Raw genomic sequence first — 24,578 nt, forward strand, 5'->3', positions numbered from 1 at the left:
CATAAAATACATTACAATTACATCATATGAAATACATTTTACAAGACTGTAAGAAAAACAGTTAAAAAAATTAAATACAACTAAATATAAAACAAGTGATTTAATAAATATAACATCGCAACCATGAATAAAATTTCAGTTTGAGTAGCCTACCGTTACAGTATGAAAGATTTTAAACGTTCCACAGGGTAGGGGCAGCCACAGAGAAGGCCCCAGGTTTTGCGTTTGATCCTTTTAGGGACCTCAAGGAGGCCGGCGTCGCTGGACCTGAGGGAGCGGGATGGGGGCGTGTGGCTTGAGGAGATCGGAGAGGTAGGGGGGGCAGGTTGTGCAGTGATTTGTAGGTGGTGAGGAGTCATTTGAAGTCGATTTGTTGTTTGACAGGGAGCCAGTGGAGGTCATGAAGGACTGGTGTGATGTGGTCTCTAGATCGGGTGGAGGTGAGTAGGCAGGCGGCTGAGTTTTGAACAGTTTATTGAGGGTGTTTGTGGTGGTGCTGTTAGAGGATGCTATTGCAGTAGTCCAGTCGGGATGAAATGAAGGTGTGGATGAGGGTTTCAGTTTCTGCGGTTTCAGTTGCTGACAGGGCGTAGACGGGCAATGTTTCTGAGATGAAAGAAGGCAGCGTTTGTGATGTGGTTAATGTGGGGGACAGTGGCGCGCACAGATAGACACTAGGGGGTGCTAGAGCACCCCGTGCCCTTTTGGCAATTTTGCTCTTAAAAAAAAGAAAAGAAAAAAAAATCCTTAATTTGTAGTGTGTGTACCATGGTGACATTGATCAAATCTTGATTAAAAAAACGCTTCTACTATATTATTTAGGCCCCCACAATCTAAAGCTATATGTTTCTATGTCAGTGGTTCTTCGATTAAAGAAAAATAGCAGACCTACAAGCTCGTAGCTCGCTATGAGCTTGTAGATCTTCTATTTTTCAATAGCTAAAGCACCAAAATGGGTTCCCGCCCCAAAATGCGCTGCACAAGGTGCCCTTTTTTTCACTTGAGCACCTGCCCCTCTAAATGTCTGTGCACGCCACTGGTGGGGGAGGAATGAGAGAGTTGGGTCAAAAATGACACCCAAGTTGCGGATGCGTGGGGAGGGTTTGACAAGGGAGCCGTCGATGTTAAGTGAGAAGTCCTGGGTGGAGCGCGTGAGGGAGTCGTAACGTTGTCGCTTATTACTTGTACCCTGTTAATAAATTAAGGGCCTAAAAAATTGTCTGAGCTGCTCCAGTGCCTCCTTTTCTCATGTCAATACATATTTAGTCTTAGTTTTGGTCATCATAGCTCCGTTTTCATTTGGTTTCCATTTAGATTTCGCCAGTGAAAAAAGGTAGTTGACGAACATCTTTCATCATAGTTTTTTTTTGTCGCCGAAAATCAACCTGCTCATCTGAGGTGGGCAGACGTTGGACAGCACCACGTCCATCATGTTCTGGATGACAGGGGGCTGCGGGTGGAGGCTGTGAGGCAGGCTGTGGGCCAGCGTCATCTCCCAGGCGTCCACCAGGACCACGTTGGCCCCGCCGAGGCCCCCGAACATGGCCCGGAGCACCGCGTCCCGCCGCAGGGAGTACCAGTCGCTGTTGGTGAGGCTCTCGTAGAGGCTGAACAGAGCCTTGACGTTGGCCGTGCGGACCACCACGGTGGTCCCGGGCGCCCTGCTCAGGAGGCGCGCCACCGACCGGCGGATGCCGAGCAGTCGACGGACGTAGACCTGCGTGGAAGGAGGCAAAAAAAAAAAAAGTCATCGTGACTGAAAATGTTATTTTTGGTAATTAATTATCATTCAACATAGGCTATGTTACATACTGTACAGCAGGGGTGCCCAAAAGGTAGATTGCGATCTACCAGTAGATCACCATGGCTGTGCAGGTAGATCACATGACATGCCCCTAAAGAATATTTAGTTTTAATTTAAAAACTATTTTTGGCATCTGAATTAAGCGGACTTGATTTGAAAGGGGCCTGTCAGCTCAAACCCATAATGCAATACTTTGTTTTCAAGAGTGTTGCTCCATTTCTCCCCAGTCCCATTTCAAGTGCATTCGTCTTGAATGTAATGCCAGCGCCGCCATTTTCAGCAATGGTATTATAATGTTTTCGACGGTGGAGCAGGTCATTTTGAAAGTAGCTCTCAAGGTGCGGGCACCCCTGCTGTACAGTATGTAACCCTAACCGCATGTAATCCATGAGACCTCCACAGGGAACGTGCTGAAATGGGACCAGACGCTGAGGAGGACCACGGTGTTGGGTCCCCCGACCAGGCCCTCCAGCTCGTCGGCCACGTAGCGGAGCTGACTGACGGAGACGCCGCCGAAGCGGATCGGGGGCCCGTGGCAGCGGTAGTTCACCAGGATGTTGCGGCCGATGTCCACCGACATGCGCGGTCCAGCTTGCACTGGGCTGTGCAGGTTGAACTCCTTGAGGTCTGTAACGATTCACAGTCGGAAACAGGTAAGGTGAAGATGTGCCCGTGAGTTGAATGTGCACATAGTGCAGCAGGAGGTTGCTTTACTGATAACGAGCGCATCCAAACTCTGATGCTTAGAAAAATAATCAGGAATGTCTCGACAGGAAGTAGCTCATAACATATCTACGGTGGGTGTTTTTTACAATTTTGAAAAACATTTTTTTAATAGTTAAAAGCCAATCTACATCGACACGTTGTGAGCTTGATAGAAAATGTTTTTCAAAATGGTAAATTTGTTTAGGGAAAAGGGGTTTAGCATGGGTGAACATAGAACCCATCGTCTCTGAGGCTAAATCTAGTAACCTATGGAGGTAAAATGTGTGATTACCTTTTGAGGGGATTAAACAAAAGGACCTTTATCGATAACTCTGCAAGCTACGTAAAGCTTGCAAGTTTCCTCACATTTGAGATGCTCCAGTTTTTCTATTTATTTTTGAGGGGTGCTATCTATCCCTAGCCTGGGCACCATTTCATTTAGGGTATATGATCCTGTCGGGAGCGGATGATATCGTTACGTCATGTTGTAGTATTGTTTTGTAGTCGACAGGCAGGAATGACAGGCGGCAACTTCCTTTTCCCTCAAACCGATTTTTCTCAATAAAAGCTACAGGCTATACGAGAGCTTTTATTGAGAGGGAAAAGGAAGTTGCCGCCGCCTGTTGTTCCTGCCTGTCGACTACAAAACAATACTACAACATGACGTAACGATATCATCCGCTCCCGACAGGATCATACAGACTTTTGAAACAGAGACCAGACTTTCCTCCGAGGTGGTGGAAAGCCTGGTGAGGCGAGGTTAATCTATCCCTAACCTGACTCCGGCCAGCTGGAGTTGGGCAGAGACGATGTACTCCGAACCATCTGACCAGAGAGATATAGGGTGACCAGATGTCCCTCTTTGCGTGGGACAGTCCCTCTTTTCCAAGACTTTTCAGGCGTCCCATAAATTGAGACCCTGTTCAAATGCCCTAATAGTTAGTCCCCGGCCCTAATAGTTGGCCTTCTGTTCTCTCATTGTCTCTTCCTGCAAGATGTGTTTTTAAGCCTTTTAAAATAGCATAAAAATAAAGCATGATTTAAAAAAAAATGTGAGACACCAAAGGAGTTTATAAATAGGCCTATGGTCGAATATGACATCAAGGCATTTAATAGCAACTAAGGAGTAAATGGCTAACCCCCGTCCCGCCAGTCTTGTTGGGTTGTAAACACAACCTACCAAGACTATACAACTCGAAATTATTATGGAGATATCATCATTTTTGTCCCGCTGCTTCCAGTTCATCGTTTCTGCTTGAGAGAGAGCCCAGATCCAGGCAGGAGGAGGGAACTGGTGAACTCAATCTGGCATAGTCTAATCTAATCCCTCCAATGCATGGCCTTTGAAGATTACGTCATATGGCAGCCAACCCAAGTCATAAACTTTTTAATGTTTGTTTAGAGAACTTATCATGTAAATCGTTTGCCAGCCAAGTCTATGGGCTTTAATGTTTGTTTAGGGCCCTAAATGACGACATAAGACGCCACGTGGACGATCGAAATACAGTGGGCGCCCCTCACTTCACGTGAGTGTGATTTTGGTTTAACCCATTTTGACCTGAGATCAGATTAAAAAAATGTTCTTCTACATCCTGACAGTTTTCTGAAAAAGCTATGTTTCTATGTCAGTCGTTCTTCGATCTTTCAAAAATTACAGACCTACAAGCTCATAGCGCGCCTGGCGACTATGAGCTTGTAGATCTGCTATTTTTCAATAGCCAAATCATAACGTAATGCTAACACCAAAAGGGGTTCCCGAATAAAATGGGTTAAGTGCCCGACTGTTGGTCTATGATCTCCTTCGATGTTCCAAGTGAGCTGGGGGTGAAACCAGAAGGTGGCCATGGAAATCCATGTAGACTACAGATTGGTCAGATTAGTCTCAGAGAGAGAGAGGCGTGTCATCATGTGTTGCATCATTACCTGGTAACGACGTGGTGAAGAACTCGAACCACTGCCTGGCAGTGGAGTCTCCGTAGATGAAGACATGTTTGTCTCTCAGGCACTGGCTGATGGCCGAGGCGTTCCGGAAGCGCTGGACGGTGACCCCGCCGCCCAGGGCTCGCCAACCTCCCTGGTAGTAGTACCCAGAGGCCCCCTTAACCTTAACGCCGCTGGGAGGTTTCACCTCCGCTTTGTCTGGGAGAATAAGCAAAAGATTTATTTTACATCAATTTATTTGTATTTTTGAGGGGCGCTCAAAAATACAAAAAATTGATCGGGCGTGGTCAATGCTCTTTGGTCACTCAGAATAGCCAAATGGCATTGATCACGCCTCCAGGTCTTTAGTTTACTCAAGTTAGGGAATAAGACCTGGTACTTAAGACAAAATACAGCCCTATGGCTTAAAAATTATATATTTTTGGAAATCTCTGAAAAAATTAATGGGGTCTGGATCGACGGAACCACATTATAGACAGTGTACTGTATATATAGCAGATTTGTCTTTACCTTTTTCCTTAGGCAACACACTGACACTGTCAGATCCTGAAGCGTTCTTAACAGAGACTTTCACGTTGATGCCACTGCAGGGGATTAAAAACAGACAACATTAATTCAATATTGAGCAAAACTAATGAGTTAATTAAATATTGAGCAAAACTAATGAGTTAATAAAACTCACGCCATTCTCCACTCTTTTTCTTTTCTTTTCCCTTCACCTTTGAAAAAGTGTCTGTTCGTAAGTCGTGATATTTTGCTTGAAGCCTCCCATGGAGTGGTCCATGCGATCGTCGCAGCTCAGCGCGTTCGGCTTATAGCAGTACCAGGGCTCCCCCGTGTGGAGGTTCGTGTAGTTACAAAGCGTCCTTTCCTGGCTCGGTGGCAGACAGACATTACAAACAGTCTTCTCGGAGAGCGAGCCTGAGCGGAAGCCACTCTGGAAGAACACCCTGCCTGGCTGTTCCCTCGTCAGTCTGCGCAGCACACCGACGGCTTCACTGGGATGGACCAGCGTCACCTCCACCTGCGCACGGCCCTCCCAGAGTAGAGGGAAAACGGCAGAGTAGGACCCGTTCAGGTGGTCCACCACCTGGCCCGCCACGCCCGCCTCCAGAGACGGATCGTGCAGCCGAGCGAGCAGGAAATCCCCCCCGTAGAGCTTGGGCTGACCCTGAAAGTCATGCATTCGGATGAGAGCCTCCAGCCGGTCCCCTACATGCCACTCTCCGGCTCCCTCTGCTGGGAGGATAGTGAAGTGGCTGTGTGCAGGGTCACTGGTCTGCTTGAAGTGAGGAGCGTTAGGAAAGTGTGGAGATTCAGGCCAGCGGATGGATTCTATTAAGGAGCGTTCCTCCAGAGCATCCTCAGGCGATAGCTTCTGACCCTGGCAGCTCCAGGGGCTGCTATCGTGGTGAGGAGGAGGAGGAGGATGAGGAGGAGGAGGATGAGGAGGAGGAGGAGGATGAGGAGGAGGAGAACATTCTGGGACCTTGGAGGTAGGCTGACTTTTAAATCTGGTCTGACAGAGGGTTTAAAGAGACCACATTACAAATAATAAAGGGACACTACTACACCCCTTTTGCAACCAGATCTTATTTGAATGATTTTTGGGAGACAATAAACACTTTCCCGGGGTTTTTATGTGGGTAATATGTGTTTTAAGATATTTTAGTATATCAAAGTGACACTGGGCTCACTTCCTGGACTACATGTTGTCTCAGCAAGACAGCCCTCCCCCTATCCACAAGGAGGAGCAGTGCAGGAAGTGAGCCTATAGTGACATCAGGACACTTAAAATATCTAAAAGTAAAATCACATAGTACCCACATAAAAACCACAGGAAAGTGTTTCTTGTCTCCCAAGTGTCCCTTTAACAAGAGCGTCAAACAAACAAAAAGTGTGCTCACCGGAGCACAGTTCTTTGCCAGGCCAGGTTGCCTATAGACGAATTCAGAAACGGGTCTCATGGTCGCAGCTTACGTATTTCCTGTAGTCGGAGCCGACATATCTGCGGTGTAAACCTGCACCTATTCTACTACAGTGAACAGCAGAGTGACTAATGTTAGTCTGCTCAAACGTTACACTTTTACCTGCTTTTTCCTAACACTAACTTTACAAAGATGCCCAGAACATCGGGATGAACCTGTGTAGTTTATGGCTGCTCCAACAGTAGTGGCAACATTCGACTTTGGAGAAAAACAAATGTAAAAAAGATACACTAAAATATACCTCATACTAAGCATTTAAAGTATGAGGTATAAAGTACAGCAGCCTTGTGTTCATAAAACAATGATTGGCTATTGGGTAAGACTGACGTTATGTATCTTTCAGGACCTTTCACTGCTTCGTCTCAACCATTACTCTATATGGCTCTGGTCTCAGCCATTTTCTGAAATTCCGTTTTTCTCCAAAGTTTAATGTTGCCACTACTGTTGGAGCAGCCATAAACTACACAGGTTCATCCCAATGTTCTGGGCATCTTTATAAAGTTAGTGTTAGTAAAAAGCAGGTAAAAGAGTAACGTTTGAGCAGACTAACATCAATCACTCTACCATTCACAATAGTAGAACAGGTGCAGGTTTACGTTTGCTGCGACCATGAGACCCGTTTCTGAATTCGTCTATACCCAGGGCCCACAAACATTGGTCCTGGCAACTTGGAATGGTATCTGAAAAAATCACACTCGTGTGAAGTGAGGGGCGCCAGGTAATGTGCTGTAAACAAACATTAAAAGTCCATAGACTTGGCTGCCACATGACGTCACGGTTAGTGCTCTAACTCTAACACATTCAGGACGGGAACCCATTTTGGTGTTTTAAGCATTATGTTCCCTTTAGCTGTTGAAAAATAGCAGATACAAGCTCATATCGCGGCACCAAGTGCAGCTCTAAGAATATTTTTTTTAGAATCGGCCTCAGGTCTAAATGGTACAAAGATTCTTGCGATGTTCCTCAGAGACGTGATTTGAATTTGGGGTGCATATATTTGGTCCGACGTCGACGTGTACTACTAACAGTCCAACACGCAGTAGTCAGACACCCTTAACCCCCCAGGGGACAGCCCTCCCTACCCCAAACCCTAACCTAACCATCACACGGAAGCCACGATTGAGTTTTAACCGGCCACGTACGTATATGTGCACCGGCCACATACAGTATGTCAGACTATTGGTCCGACATACATTTGTCCTTATAGTTGCAACAGCCATGAGCCTGACATTGCGTAGTAGAAAGTAAACTATAGTCTGTGTTAGGCTGTGTTTTTTCCCACGTACACTTGGACTCGGTATGTCAAACAGTGCGGAGGTCTTTGGTTGCTTAGGAGATGACGAGAGTTATGACTAGTACTACAAGGATATCTAGAATGCCTCAGTCCGGCCGCCCTTGAGCCTAGTTCATGTTGAACTTCTATCGTGGGAGGTGGGGTAAACAAAATTAAGTGTCTGTTATATCATTGAGATTCAACAGATTTCATATGTATGCCGCATGTTTTTGGTCTGGAAAATGTCTGGAATTGTCTGGAATGGAAAATATTTGTCTGATGAGCACCAACTATACACTGTGCAATCGTGCATGGCAAAGAAAGCCAACTTGAATTTAGATATAAACATATAGCCTACATGAAACTAGATCAAGCGCTATCTATTGTATCGTCAGTATTTTAAAAAATCCGGTAGTTTGTATTATTCTTTGATGCGCACACTTCTTGCCTTTATTTTTAAGATATTATCTTTTTGCTTTTCTGCCTTTTTATTGATAGTTTCAAGTGAAGATTGACAGGAAAGAGGGAGGGAGAGAAGGGGAGAGACATGCAGCAAAGGTCGTCATGAACGGGACTCGAACACGCAACACGCCGTCAGGCCAGAGCCTTATATGTGGCATGCGCCTGGACCACTAGGCCAGCGGGCTCCCCCCCCCCCCACCTCCCTAAACGTAAATTTAAACGGCCTCTTCTCACCTTCAGAGTGTCGATGTCGCTCAGCAGAAAGATCAGGAATGACAGAGCCAGCAGGAAGAGGAATATGGCTGCATACGTGAGACGGCATTCAGGTAGATCCTTCCTTTTCCAACCTTGAGTCTTCATCTCACATCTGTTAGGAAGTGTAATAGTGTGACATTGCTGTGATCGGTTCCATTAATGTTATCATTGTTTATCGTTTATTCTGACAGTAATGGCGACAGTGAGTGTTGCTGGATCTCCAACTGTTCCCTCTCGAGTGAAATTACCTTTCGCCGTCATGACCTTCAGCTAAAACATACAGTAAGTAATATATTAATGCAAATGGCCAGTCAAACATTACCTAAACACATTACCAGTTGTCCCACCAACTGAGCACAAGGACCGTGCATGCATGCATGCATGCACGCACGCGCGCACGCACACACACACACACACACACACACACACACACACACACACACACACACACACACACACACACACACACACACACACACAGACACACTGACACACACACAAACTACTAGAAGTTTGTACTGTGAAACGCACGTCTCTGCTCCTCATCTCAACCCTGTGGGTATTCAATGTGTATCATTACATATTATCATATATTCTCTGGGTGAAACTCCCAGGGTGGCGTAGTCTGGTGGTTCTGTGTCCGTCCGGGCCATATAGTGCCCTGGTCACATACTTTATGTAATAATAATTTAGTTTTATTTGTTTTTCCATTTCATCAATTGCATTATTTCTCAACAATATTTGGATACGTTTGTCGTCTGAAAGCAGTACTGTCACTTTTTCTGTTCCAAACAAAGTGTCCTCCTATATAGGCTAATGTTGCCTTGTCTGCTACTATTGGTGAAATAACGGAGTATTAGTTCAGTTCAACGTTTTCTTCCCTGCCCTTTCTGGTCCCATGCACTCCCAGCATATGAACACTATTACTGCCAAAATGAGTCAGTATAGGAGTAGTCAGGAAATGTCATCATGAGCAATGACTGTTCGTTTATCATGGTTTTCATTAGGAGTAAAATGACATCACATTCACACCAGGCAGCAACCCAGTTTGTGTTAGCCTCGCGGTCCCAGCCTTACTCATCTGCGAAGAGAAAAGTCCGGTCACAACCTACGGCAGAGATCGAGGGCATAGCCGGCCCGGAAGTGTTGGGTCCGGAACATCCGTCCGATATTTTTCCCCGGATATGATATATATTTTTGATCAATCACACTTAATTGTTTCATACACAGAGAATGTAAACAGATTTGTAAAGAGTCCACGGCATTTCCTTGAGCGGTACTTTCGCCACAATAACGCTATACTTCTGCCAACTTCCAGCAATGCACTCTTGCACGCGTGAGTTGGTGCTGGTTAACTTCTAGCTCCTAGTTCCCTATTGGAGAACCCTCCACTTGCGTTCTCCACGTGTTAAACAGATGTACGTGTTCATTATTGCCGGCTGTGACATTGGCTAATTAAATGGCCTGCCCCCTGATCCTCACTTACTACTATATATGTTTTAAGCGTCTTCGCAGGCTATGACCTGACTAAGTGTTTAAATTGTATATGGTATGAAAAATAAATCAGACAACACTTACAGTGTCATAAACTAATTCATAAAAATAATACTAGCAAGCAAGCAACTACTAACACTTGCCCTTGCACAATCTATGTAAAGCGCTTTGGATAAATTATACCATAGCTGTGCAGCATACACGCTGAAGGCAGTATCTCTCAGTTTAGAATACGTTTTTGGTACCTTCAACAAAAGCTTATCTTGAGATCTGGTACCATATAACTTGAAGTAAAGCACACAATCACCTGCCCCGAGCTGTATCCAGGAGCTGTTCTGGCCTAGAGAGAGCTGTTACAACCTACAGTAAGGGGTCATGTTCAAACAAACAAACACCAGAATAAACACTAAAGAGAGGGGTGTATATCGGTTAGAGGGGTCTAGCTGTGGAATGGATTGGATGACGAATTAAATAATTGTAGTACAATAAACAAATTTAAAAAAAAGTATAGATCAAAAATAGTAGATAAATATAGAACATTGATATGATGTGAAATACACTTCATATATCCATCTCAATACTTTAAAATGATGTCGTGATATTAAGTATATTTGACCAATATTATAATACCAAACAATGACAAGGTTGGTTTTTAGTAATTGTCTCCACCAGGCCGAAGGCATGTGGGGAGAGTATGTTTTGCACTCCGTCCGTCCGTCCGTGTGTCCGTCCGTCCGTCCGTCCGTCCGTCCGTCCGTCCGTCCGTGAGCAGCTAATCTCGGCCACCGTTAACCCGATCGATGCCAAATTTTGCACACACACTCCCTGGATGCCAACGATGAACCTCTGCCCCAAACTTTCCACAACGGCCTGTTATAGCGCCACCAGGAGGCCGCTTTGTGCAAAACAAGTTTTTGCACAGTACACCTACAGATTTTGTCCAAACATCACGCAAATTGGTACACAGTCTCTCTAGAGCCATTCAACGAAACCGGTCTTTCAGATTTCTCACACTCCATCCTGATTGGTTAAGATTGGCTTCCAAAATTCACAGGAGTGCTCAGTTTCAAACAAAATGCTGCAAATCATGAGCACATCGCGTGATTTCCGTGAAATTGTGCACCCACATTCCCACTAGGCCGAGGACGAAATGCCACATGAACAATTTCAACTCAGACTCAAGGTGGCGCTATAACTGGCCGAAAAGCCCGAAGCCCCGTTGTTTTTCCTTGGAGACTACAACAACTGTAGACTCGAGGGGGTCCTGCCCTCTCTCCATCAATATGTGGACGTTCCTACGAGGAAGGAACGGATCCTGGATCTGTGTTATGGAACTATCAAAAATGCTTTTAGCGTCCGAGCGCATCCTCCACTGGGAGGCTCGGATCATAACACAGTGCTTCTTCTCCCGCACTACAAACCAGAGCTGAAGCGGTCCAAACCGCAGACCTACTGCGCCCCTCAATGGACGGAGGACGCAACTGCACAGCTGCAGGGCTCTCTGGCATGCACGGACTGGGACGTCTTTGAAGGCGACCTAGATGAAAGGGTTTCCGTGATCACAGACTACATCAAGTTTTGTATCACCACCACTATACCCACAAAGACAATAAAGAAATATCCAAACTCCAAACCATGGATCACCCCCCATATTAAACATAGTCTCAGTGAAAAGCAGAAGGCATTTCAACGCCAAGATTGGGCCGCCCTCAAGGCTATCGATGGGCAAATTAAGAATGAAATTCTTAAGGCCAAGCTAAAATACAAAAATAATATGGAGGAGGAGTTTAGGAGCATGAACACAAAACAAGCCTTCAATAAAGTCAAAATCCTTACTGGTGGTGAGACAAAACAAAAGAACTGTACAACTCCGGATCCTACCACCTTTGCAAACACCCTGAACACTTTCTACAAACGGTTTGACAGTCAAGACTACTCTGCTGCCTGTGAGGAACTGTTGGGAGCCCTCCCCTTTCAGGAGCCGCCACATCCCCCCTTCAACGAGGAGGATGTCCGACAGCTGCTGGCCAGGTGTAAGCCTGGCAAGGCGCCAGGGCCGGATGGCATCTCGGCAAAGGTGCTTAAGCTCTGCGCCATGGAGCTCTCCCCCATCCTTCACTCCATCTTTTGGGAGTCCTACAGGACAGCAGCCGTACCCACCCTCTGGAAAACATCCACCATCATACCAGTACCCAAGAAACCCGCCCCTCAGAACCCAACCATTATAGACCCGTTGCACTAACCTCAATAATGATGAAATGCCTGGAAAAACTGATTCTGAACATCATTCTGCCAGCTGTCAGGTCACAGCTGGACCCTTTCCAGTTTGCCTATCGGGCCAAGAGGGGGACAGAGGATGCTGTGGCATGCCTCCTTCACTCCCTTCTCCAACACCTGGATTCATCCTCGGACAATTTTGCCACTATTCTTTTTGTTGACTTTAGTTCTGCCTTTAACACGATCCAACGCCATCATATGATCAAGAAACTGCATCAGCTCAACATCCCCCCACTTCTCATACACTGGACTCACAGCTTCCTGAGCAATAGACCACAAACAGTTAAAGTAGGTACATCATTTTCATCAACTGCCATCACCAACACAGGGGCCCCTCAAGGCTGTGTCCTCAGCCCCTTCCTCTACACTCTGTACACAAATGACTGTATTAGCCCCTCACCCACTAACATCACATACTTTAAATACTCTGATGACACTGCCATTCTCGGACTGCTCCATGACAATAACTCTATTACGGTCTATCAGAATACCATTTCTCATTTCACACAGTGGTGTACTGACAACTATCTAGAGTTGAATGTGGTCAAAACAAAAGAACTGGTCTTTGAAACAACAACCCACACTGGACTTAACCCACTCCTCATTAATGGTAAAACAATAGAAAAGGTAGACAGCTCCACATATCTTGGACTCACACTGGACAATAGACTTAGGTTTGATCAACACATTACATCAATCCAGTCACGCTTTCAGCAAAGACTCCATGTAATCCGTAAATTAAGATCACTATCTGTTGCTCCTCATCTTTTGCTATTACTGTACAAAAGCATTATTCAACCCGTTCTGTTGTACTGTTCTGCATGTTTCTACACCATACTGTCCATGCCTAACAGGAACAAACTTTTCAGTATCACCCGTATTGCTTCCAAAATCATCGGACTTCCTACACCCACACTTTCTGATATGAACAATAACGCCATCACACGACTAGCACTCTCGATATCAAATGACACTGATCATCCTCTGTATCGTTTCTTTAACCTCATGCCATCTGGACAAAGATACAGGACCTTGCCCTGGAAAAAGGTCCGTTTTAGTAGGAGTTTTGTCCCCTCAGCCATCGCGGCATTAAACAAACTGCCCCGCCGATAGGATGATTCTGTACACAGTGGGGAACTCATGTTTTGTTTTTTTGTTTTTTGTTTTGTCTTGGTGCTATGTGCTCTGTGTTGTTTTTGATGTGGGTGTTGAACTGTTGAACAGATTGTGAAGACAAATATCCTTCGGGACAATAAAGATTATTATTATTATTATCCTTGTTTCCATCCGGGTCTATAAATAGAACAACTAAAACAAAAATACATTTGTTGTCATTCTCCTCCTGCAGTATAAGAATTAGCAGTGGTGTAAAGTAACTAAGTACTGTAGCCTACTTAAGTAACATATAAATCACTTACTTTGTAGATTTTGATTATTCATGCGAAACATACATTATAACCACTTCAATTTCATGCCACTTGAAACTAGCCAATCTACAAGCTCACAGTGAGCTTGTAGATCTGCTATTTTCAAAAGATGTTTGAAAACTTGAAACGGGACATTCTGCATAATGAGTACTTTAACTTTTAGTACTTTTAAGTACATTTTGATGCCAATACTTTTGGACTTTTAAGTCAAGTAGATTTAGAATTTCTGACTTTTACTTGTAACAAAGCAGTTATACTAGTATTGATACTTTTTTACTTAAGTAAAACCTTTGAGCACTTCTTCCACTACTGTATACTTGACACATTAATCTGAGAATCTTACCTGGCAGTAGACCTGTTGGTTGCATCTAGTCATCATATAAGAACTATATATTACTCCAGCATTAGACCAGTCAAACATTAGCCCTCCTCCACGCATCTTTGTCCTGTTTCACACTGACCTGCTGATTTTATATTTTAAGTTTGACTCAAAGGGGAGTCTTATTTTATGTCCATCCCTGTTGCCTCCTACTGCATATTGCAACGAGTACAGACTAGTTACATGTACAGTGGGGCTGGCCGGGGAGGATACAGACTGGGGCTGGCCGGGGAGTTGCTGGGACTCTTTTACCGCCATAAAACGAGCAACAGATCTTTAGAGAGCGACTGCCCTGTCACTCAATGCTCCCTGTCACTTTTAGAATAGATTTTAAGATTATAGTGTTTACTTTAAAGTCAATGAACGGCCTGGACCCTTTTATATTGATCAGAACTCTTGGACCCTTGCACACCACAAAGGGCACAGCTGAGGTCAGCAAACAAGCTGACTAATTTAAAGGGGAATTCCACTAATTTTCAGCATTTTACTATATATACAGCGGTGCACACAAGCGGTGCACCAGTGCGCATGCGTCGGCAAAACGTTTGGTGCGCGGTAGATCAAAGGCATGTGAGCGCATTTGCGCACCAACAGCTGAGAGACAGGGATTTAGAGAATAATGACAGGCATTCAAAAGAAACTCAAATGAGATGTTAAGTAGACTTAGAAATAAAACTAGTGTTGACATCATTACAAGTAGCTCTTATTTTGATGAGGAAGGCAGAGGACAGGAAGTCCGTTTCAGTTGTAAACGAGCTACGATGACAAGCTACAATGACAACGGAAAGGGGAAGTTATTGTGAGCTCAGCTGTAAACCACGCTAGCGACCATAATATGAAAACTATCTGTCACACACGCTGGAATTAAACATGGAACCTGCATTAGGTGCAGCATTAGGTGAGGAATTCATGTGTTGGACGTTTGTGTGGTTGTGCTAGTGATAAAAGGACAGCTGCTGCCAGTTGGACCTTACTGCTGCTTAACGACGACACTGTCTGTGACTAGGTGTACTAGTGTAGCTTTGCATCTGTTGCATCTGCCCGTGTGAATGCAGCATAACGTTGTGGCAGGATATGAACGTCCGTTCCCTCCAAGCACCATCTCACCAATCACCAATGCCTCAGCCAATTGATTGCCATGGCAACCACACACCTGCCAATTGATTACTTAACCAGTCCACTTTTCAGTTTTCACAGTCAGTCAGTTTGCCCTCTTCAGACACAGGCAGACAGGCAGATACAACAGAGATCTCCATGTGGGACACAGACAGACAGTTAAAACAGGTGCTATGACAAGTTGACAACAGATATTATTAGATTCCAAAGTTGCATCGTTCTCAAGTAGGCAGGTCGCCGACGGGCACGTACAGGTCTAGTCTTGATGATGTAAATTTCCCCTTAAGGAGTAGGGTGAGCACCTGGTTATTCCTGTTTTTTTTTTCTCTTAGTAAAATAACACTTTTTCTGGGAAAGTAGGAGGCAGAGAATAAGGTTGAAACCAAAAGTGAAAGGAGGGCTGGGTCTACCGAATATGAGAATGTATAATTTACTGGGCAGCTCAAATTCGAGCAGTGGTGTCATGGGTGTTCAGAGATGGGTCTCTATAGAACAAAACTCAATACCACAAATAGCACAATCCACTCTTCCATTTGTCAGTCGTTTGTAAAGGATTGTTTGATTTGCATGCTTGTAGATCAGCTGTTTTGATTATTATTTTTGTAAAATATTTAATTTGGCCTTTTTGTGTTCAGGTCCAGGTTTTTCCCTTTATTCCATGAAACTCCGTGAATGAGGATGAACACAATAGTGAACAACTGACTTTGATCTTGACCTCGACTTTTGGGTTGAATTTACTCAGATTTATATCTGAATTGTTGTTTATTTTATTTAGTTTTCTTCTCTTCAATAATAATAATAATATAAGCATAATTTTCAGTCTCTTGGGTTCTCTCTTGGTTTCCACCATTACACCTACTTCTGAAAGCAGTCCTAGTCCATACATATTCTTATCACTAAGTATACGCTATACACTTTAGGCAGTTCACGGATATAGAGGGTCTACTCTTTGGAATGCTGTTGATCCTAGACTGAAAATAAATCTCCATCTCTGCTAGCAAACCACAAACAAATACTCTTATCCAAAACGTAGTAGTTTAATTCACAGTTTGAGTAGATCTGCAGATGGGTTGTAATTAGGCTTGTATTATATATATATATATATATATATATATATATATATATATATATATATGTATATGTATGTGTATATAATATATAATTATATATATATATATATGGACTCCTGCACATCCAAAAAGACCCGTAGGAGGTACAAGTCTAGTTAGCAGGCATGAAAAACCTTCCAAGGAAGGGACTGCACACTCCAGGGAACAGATTGCTAATAAATAAGTTGATGCAGTAAGTTGTCCGTCTCTGTTCTCTCTCTCTCTATATATATATATATATTGTACTGCATGCAATTTAGTATTTAAGCATATCTATTTGAATGTATTACTGGTTATTCTTTTTATTTAATGTCTGATTCTTCAAATTAGGGGAAGTTATCGATAAGCCTTTTGGCTTTTAACTTCTCCTGCACAATATTAATATGTATGTAATTGTTTTTCCTGTTTTTAACCTTTTTTATGTGCGAATAAATAAAACCTAAACCACACACACCACCTGCCCATCCCTGAAAGTCATGCATTCGGATGAGATCCTCCAGCCGGTCCCCTACATGCCACTCTCCGGCTCCCTCTGCTGGGAGGATAGTGAAGTGGCTGTGTGCAGGGTCACTGTTCTGCTTGAAGGGAGGAGTGTTAGGAAAGTGTGGAGATTCAGGCCAGCGGATGGATTCTATTAAGGAGCGTTCCTCCAGAGCATCCTCAGGCGATAGCTCCTGACCCTGGCAGCTCCAGGGGCTGCTATCGTGGTGAGGAGGAGGAGAAGAACATTCTGTGACTTCTTTTATATTCCTGAACCGATTATATGACAAAGGTCTCAATGCTTAAAAAATGGTGTCCACTGCCATGTATTTCATGGAACTTCCGGTGAGAGATTTACCACCGAGGGCGTCATGGCGCAACCCAGTTGCACGTGACCATGACTTCTGTAAGCTTCCTTGTCTATTAGTCGGTAGCAGCGCGGTCAAAATTTCATTATGCTTTAACCCATTTTGGGGCGGGAACCCCTTTTGGTGTTAGCATTATGTTATGCTTTAGCTTTTGAAAAATAGCAGATCTACAAGCTCATAGCGCGCCACCGAGTGGCGTGCTACGAGCTTGTAGGTCTGCTATTTTTGAAAAATCGAAGAACGACTGACATAGAAACATAGCTTTTTTCAGAAAACTGTTGACCTGAGAAACCTGATCTCAGGTCAAAATGGGTTAAGTATCATGTGACGTGTCAAACTATAGGTTTTGTCATGATTCTCAATCCAATCCATTCCAAGCAACAACAACAACAAAAAACTCCCCCCTCCCTGACACCTGTTGTTGTGTCTTCGGACTGGGCCGCCCGTGCTCGAGGACGTTTTCCACTGAAGCCGCCGCCATGATAACGCAGGAGGCACCGTGACATGGCCTTGGGAAGATATGCTCGGGAACACACTTACACACAAACACATGAGAATGAACGTTCCCATCGAAGTCTCTCTCATGGACCCATGTCTTTACACACAGCCGCCTTCTATCATATATCATATCATACTATAATTAACTCAATATCTGAATGAATGTCTGTCAGAAACACTGTCGTACTGTAGCTCCTCACAATCGCTCCCACTTTTCACACAGGCAATGACCATATTATTATGGAGGTCTTAACGAAGCCCCTTTTTCCCCATTTAACAAATTATAAATTAATAATTACTTTATTAGTGAATTGCCAAATTTCCCCATCATACTTACATGGGAAAACGCGCAACCTCACACCTCCGCCCCCTAGCGACACCTGCATCACAGGCCACCAGAGTCGAAGAGTTTGATCAATCCTCAAGGGGGCCCATCCCCCCCCCCCCCCCCCCCCCCCCCCCCGCAGCCCCGCCTCCCCGCACCCCCCGTCCCCGCCGCAGCGCGGAAAAAAATAAGTTGTTTTCGCTGGTACTTTTAAAGCAGCTTCTATAGGCCAATGTCCAAGCCAAGGTGAGGACTTTCAGGACTATATTATTATTATTATATGAGAGAGAGAGAGAGAGAGAGAGATCATAGGCGGCGGGTGCGTTTTACCTTTGGGTAGGCTACAGAATTGCGTTGGGGGGGGGGGGGGGGGGGGCTGTCGCGGATTTATTTATTTCCCAAATACTTTTACCAATGAATTAGCCTATAAACAGACAACGACTGATCAGCCGATTTTGGACGATATGGGTCTTTTCTCGAGTCAGTGTGTAGTCTCACAAGTAGGGTGTGTAGGGTTAGGTCTCTTTGGTGAATTCTTGATCAGTGTTATTATGTCACGACTCAAGAACAACTACCATGAAATTCTGACACGCTTTGATGTTGTTGACATCTGGCTAGGTGAAAACAAAAGAAACCCGATTAGCATTTGAGTACTTTTTAACACCTCTTGGACGGCCGGCGGAGTAGTCTCTCAAGACAGACTGTTGCCTCGCAACAATTGAGGAACAACAGGGGAGGCGCTGTTTTCCCGAATATTTGACGATGGGATTCTCATATTGCCGGCGGAGAGGTCCAAAATGTTTGGAATTCCCAGAAAATATGTAATGTAAATGTAAAATGTCCACGAAAATCTTCATGGGGGCCTAAAGGGGCCCTGGGAGTCTTCATGGGGGCTGCGGCCCCGTGGCCCCCACAGACTCTACGTGGTTGCAGGCCACTGTTCTCGGTGTTACCCCACTGTCATGCTTCCTCTGCTCCCGCCGCAACACAACAAACGGTGGCCTATACAATTTTGTGCCTGGCCCACTGCTCAGACTGCCGACCTGCACACACACACACACACACACACACACACACACACACACACACAGTGACGCCCCTCGCTTATCTCCTGCTTTCACATGTTTACTTCCAAGTTCCACCACTTCCGACATCAACTGTAACAGCCCACTTAAACTTTCCAAACTTGTGTGTGTGTGTGTGTGTGTGTGTGTGTGTGTGTGTGTGTGTGTGTGTGTGTGTGTGTGTGTGTGTGTGTGTGTGTGTGTGTGTGTGTGTGTGTGTGTGTGTGTGTGTGTGTGTGTGTGTGTGTGTGTGTGTGTGTGTGTGTGTGTGTGCATACGTGGCCAAGTGTGCGCTCGCGCGCATACGTGGCCAAGTGCGCACGCGCGCGTTCATACGTGGCCAAGTGCACATTTTCTGTGTCCTGTGCGTGTGTGTGTACGCGTGGCCAAGTGCACATTTTGAGTGGGGATGCAACCGTCTTCAGTTCGCTATAAACACACTGAGCGTGAATTAAGTGGCTACAGCGCACGCTCCGGCGAAAACGGCTAATGTACAAGCTCACAACAAGATCACAGGTTGCAAACGTCATGAGTTCTCTCAAGCCAAAGCTCAAAATTGAGACGATTTTGGACGCAAATGCACGTGCAATTGGATCTGTGGGACTGGGAGTACGTGCGACTGTCCATACTTTCTGTGGTGCATGTCAAACTGGGGGTCCTTCATACTTTCCAGTCTTAACTGGCCACGTATGTCGGACTATTGGTACGTCGGACTAACGTATGCCCCGCCCCCCTTATTGTCATTGTAGTATATCAATTCATATTTCAATTCACTGAAATATAATGAAACTAAAAACTATGAAAACGAATACAACAAAAACACACACATAACCATACTTCCTGTTATTGCAAAACCCCATATTGCACAATACACATACTAACTAGACAAAGTGCCAATCGGCACAGGTCTCCACCAGGGCAGGTCAGGTTGTGGCCTCATGGTGGCGCTATAACAGGCTGTTGAGGAAGATTTGGGCCGGAGGTTCGTGTTGGAGGGATGCAGGTACAATGTTTTTCCATGTGTGCATACATAAGTTGTATACAGATCGATGCAGTTATAGCTAAAAACAGGAATTGGCCTGTTATAGCGCCACCGTGAGGCTGATTTTGAGGGAAAAATTGTGGCATGTCGTCCTCGGCCTAGTGAAAATGTGCGTGTATAATTTAATGGAAATTGCACACTGTGATTTGTGGCCTTTTTTCGAAATGGACGAATCGTGTGAGCTTTGGAAGCCAATCTTAGCCAATCAGGATGGAAGATGGGAAATGGTGGTGCTCCGTGTTGATCACATGACTATGGAGATAGTGTATACCGATTTGCGTGAAATTTGGATAAAATCTGAAGGAGTAATAATAGAAAATGTGTTTTACATATGTCGGCCTCCTGGTGGCGCTATAAAGAGCAGATGTGAAAAATTCCAGGCAAAGGTTTTTCCTTGTCCTCTAGGGAGTTGGCATACAAAGTTATCCACAGATCCGTGCAGTTAGAGGTAAAAACACTTTTCGGCCAGTTATAGCGCCACCTTGAGTCTGAGTTGAAATTGTTCATGTGGCATTTCGTCCTCGGCCTAGTGGGAATGTGGGTGCACAATTTCACGGAAATCACGCGATGTGTTCATGATTTGCAGCATTTTGTTTGAAACTGAGCACTCCTGTGAACTTTGGAAGCCAATCTTAACCAATCAGGATGGAGTGTGATAAATCTGAAAGACCGGTTTCGTTGAATGGCTCTAGAGAGACTGTGTACCAATTTGCGTGATGTTTGGACAAAATCTGTAGGTGTACTGTGCAAAAACTTGTTTTGCACAAAGCGGCCTCCTGGTGGCGCTATAACAGGCCGTTCTGGAAAGTTTGGGGCAGAGGTTCATCGTTGGCATCCAGGGAGTGTGTGTGCAAAATTTGGCATCGACCGGGTTAACGGTGGCCGAGATTAGCTGCTCACGGACACACGGACGGACGGACGGACGGACGGACACACACACACGGACGGACGGACGGACACACGGACGGACGGAGTGCAAAACATACTCTCCCCACATGCCTTCGGCCTGGTGGAGACAATAATGGTAATTGCAGATGTTTTTGCACAATTAACTTAAGACACCAGAAAAAACATGTATTGCAGCAACAGATAATTTCTTAGCAACATTGAGTGTGACTACCGCTGAGCTGTTACTGAATCTGCTGGTCCCTGACTTGATCACTCTGAGCAAACAACTCTTCCACAGCCCTGGCATCAAACCAGTTGTGTCTTTCCTCTCCTTCCTATGCCTCGGACAGGATGGGTGGTTCGCACAGGGAAGTACAGTATATACAATACAATGTCTGATAAAAAAAAAAGGAAAGAAGCCCTGCGGCTTCTTGTTTATTTTGGTTTCCTGCATGCAGTCAATTCTTCTCTTACATTTGAATCCCACGATTTTGCATTTTTTCACCCAGTGTCAATTATCTAATAATGTAATCCTGGGCGCTATACACTCTCTCTGCCAACCTGGGGAGGGCAGCGGACTGACCTCATGCTTCCTTCTATGCATGAGGAGTCCAAGCTGCTTCTTTTCACCTGACAGCGGGGAGTTTCCCTGGTTGGACGTAGAGCGTGGAAGGAACACATTATTCCAACCAGTTCCTTTCCCCTCCATCAGGCCACGGGGAGGTACAGTTTAGAGACCAGATTTACTGCATTGCAAGAACAAATAGGATCTGGTTTCATTCGCACCTCCGAGCAGCTTCAAAGGTTTTTAGAACAATAGATTGAGTGAAAGACCTTTTGGTGCATGAGCTGAGTTTGAGCTTTTAAACATATTTTCACTGACTGAGTGAAAATAGTACCTTAGTTAGTTCATTTATCGAAATTATACGACACTTTCCACATGCCTGCAGGGTTCACTTCAGTGTTGATTTGTCGACTACGAACGACTTTTTTCACTGCCGAAAACTAAATGGAAACTAAATGAAAACTAAGCTATGATGACTAAAACTAAGACTAAATATATTGACAATTTCGTCAAATAAAAACTAGACTAAAATGTTAGGAAGGGACTAGTGGACAAGAGATCCAGAAACTATTCAAATGACTAATGAAATAACTAAAATCTAAATTTGCTGTCAAAATCAACACTGTTTCTCATCAGCCGTAAAATACCGTTCACTTTGATAGAATCGACAAATATTTACGTAAAGCCCAAACCACACCAACTGTACACAACCATTATCCCCAATGTCAGTCACAATGACTGGCTGTCCTGCTTCCCTAAATGTTAGGGACATTAGTTTCAGATACTGTAGATTAGATAACCCCTTCCTGTATGCACACTGTATTGCACAACTACTGCTAACGTCTGTACCAAAATGTGAATACTTTTCACTTTTATTCTAAAACAAAAAGTTTTAGAATACTTTCAAAACAAAGTGCTACAGACATAGACAACTTAGGTAAATGGTGCATTTATATAGTGCCTTTATCCAAGGCGCTTTACATAGATTGTGCATTATTTACATTCACCCATTCCCACACACATTCATACACCGATGGCGGCGGAAACCATGCAAGGCACCAACCTGCACATCGGGAGCAATTATGGGTTGAGTGTCTCGCTCACGGACACTTCGACACTAACTCTGGGGGAGTCCACAGGGTTTCGTACTGGCAATTAACCTTGCGGTTACCATGCCCCTGTGTCACCGCCGGCCAAGTCTTGCCACAGACAGTTTGTCTGAAATACCGTACTTCCACTTCCACAAAGTACTATTTAGTTTATAGTTCAAGTTATTTTTCACTGCCCTTGTAATGCTCTGGCCCGGTCCCAACATTAACACTATTGTTGCTACAATATTATGGCTCAGTGAATATAGAAGATCCAGTTAGTCTGGCAGCCAACAGGTTTATTTTGATTAAAGTGGGAAATTTGGTATATAGTTTCTTTCTTTTTTATATTGTCTATATACATACATTCATGAATCCACTTGCTGATCGGCTGTCAGCATTGAGCAATTTGTTTCATAATGTGACCATACCATTAAAATCCTATATAAGGCAAGATTTTCACATTTCCATTATGCTTATATGTAGCATGTGACGTGTCAAACTATAGGTTTTTTTTCCATGATTCTGAATCCATTAGTTTTGCACGAAAAACACTAATAACTAAACACTAATAACGGGGCCATAATAGCCACTTGCCCAAATGTGCCCAAAATGTATACTGACCACTCACATTTGTGTTTTTTGTGCTACAGACAGTGTCTTATACTAATCATCAATTTGAATACTATAAAATAAACATGACTCAACGTTCAACATAATATTTGTTACGTATACGTACAGAATACGAGAAGCACTATAGATAGATCAGAATCTTACCTTTGTAGGCTAAAGATTATAGCTCTCCACACATACAGTACAGCTCCTGTTCCTTTGTCCTGCTTCACACTGACTGACCTGCTGATTTGTATGTTAGGCGTTTGACTCCAGTGGAGTTTTGTTTTAGTACAAACAGTTAGGGAGTGGTTATGACAGTACGTGGGCCGGCCCGGGGAGGAATACAGACTGCATGGGGCCATGAGCAACAGGTCTTTAGAGCAGTTCGCTCTGAAAGAATATATATTCAAAGATCTGTGCCGCATTTTTACGATTTTTCAAAAATAGCAGACCTATGTACAAGCTCGTAGCGCGCCACCGAGTGGCGCGCTACGAGCTTGTACATAGGTCTGCTACGAGCTTGTAGATCTGCTATTTTTCAATAGCTAAATAATTTTAGGCGGGAAACGGGTTATCATATCAAGTTCCATTATGTATTGGGCATTTGAACCACGCACAGAACCACCATTTGATGACATTTAAGATCTATATAAGGGTCCATTTGGTTACGAACTCTCCATTTAGCTGGGGACCACCTGGAACCCCACTGGTGGTCCTCGGGTCACTGCTTCAGGCCTAAACCACGCCAGTTGTAGTGACACACACGCACACACACACACGCACACACACACACACACACACACACACACACACACACACACAGATGGGCGGCTGTGGCTCAGGAGGTAGAGCAGGTCATCCAATGATCCATGGGTCAGCGGTTCGAATCCCGGCTCCTCCTCCTGTCTACATGTCGAAGTGTCCTTGAGCAAGACACTGAACCCCAAATTGCTCCCGATGTGCTGGTTGGTGCCTTGCATGACTTGCATGACCGCAATCGGTGTATGAATGGGTGAATGTAATGCACAATCTATGTAAAGCGCCTTGGATAAAGGCGCTATATAAATGCACCATTTACACACACACACACACACACACACACACACACACACACGGTAACTGTTAATGGAGATTATTTCCCTATTTCCCTATTTAAATGTTCACAAGATAAAAGTAGTAGTGAGAAAAGACTGTAGCAGTAGTTAAGGAAAGAGTACTTAAGAAAAGACTATAGTTAAGGAAATACTATACTTAAGAAAACTATAGCGGTAGTTAGGCAATGACAGAGGCTCTGGCTGGCGGACTTGAGAAACAAGAGGCCGTTATAGGCTGCACTCACACATAAGAAACCGGTGTCTGCTGCTTGTCGCCTGTCTCCTGTGCGCTCACACATAAGAGACTGGTGTCTGCTGCTT

At 44.4% G+C, this 24,578-nt stretch overlaps 1 protein-coding gene across 1 annotated transcript; it reads right to left on the reverse strand.

Moving 5' to 3' along the window:
* Positions 1–1,051: 1,051 nt before the first annotated feature.
* On the reverse strand, positions 1,052–23,411 carry LOC310853319 (NXPE family member 3-like). The gene is made up of 8 exons (XM_083757624.1): positions 23,326–23,411; positions 8,408–8,540; positions 5,915–5,969; positions 5,170–5,866; positions 4,961–5,034; positions 4,433–4,648; positions 2,199–2,431; positions 1,052–1,717 (listed from the first exon to the last, which is right to left on the reverse strand). The coding sequence occupies exons 2-8, from the start codon at positions 8,531–8,533 to the stop codon at positions 1,355–1,357; spliced, it is 1,764 nt and encodes a 587-aa protein (XP_083613750.1). The 5' UTR covers positions 8,534–8,540; positions 23,326–23,411; the 3' UTR covers positions 1,052–1,354.
* Positions 23,412–24,578: the final 1,167 nt, after the last annotated feature.

This window comes from Protomyctophum parallelum (assembly GCF_964188405.1).
Source record: "Protomyctophum parallelum genome assembly, chromosome: 22".
NCBI lineage: Eukaryota > Metazoa > Chordata > Actinopteri > Myctophiformes > Myctophidae > Protomyctophum > Protomyctophum parallelum.

What these genes read in the sequence shown, in the direction of transcription:
- LOC310853319 (XM_083757624.1), bottom strand. Translation starts at nt 8,533, where the DNA reads ATGAAGACTCAAGGTTGGAAAAGGAAGGATCTACCTGAATGCCGTCTC. An exon ending in GCGACATCGACACTCTGAAG is followed by an intron (nt 5,970 to 8,407) that starts GTGAGAAGAGGC and finishes ACCCTCTGTCAG; the next exon opens with ACCAGATTTAAAAGTCAGCC. An exon ending in AGAATGTTCTCCTCCTCCTC is followed by an intron (nt 5,867 to 5,914) that starts ATCCTCCTCCTC and finishes CTCCTCCTCCTC; the next exon opens with CTCACCACGATAGCAGCCCC.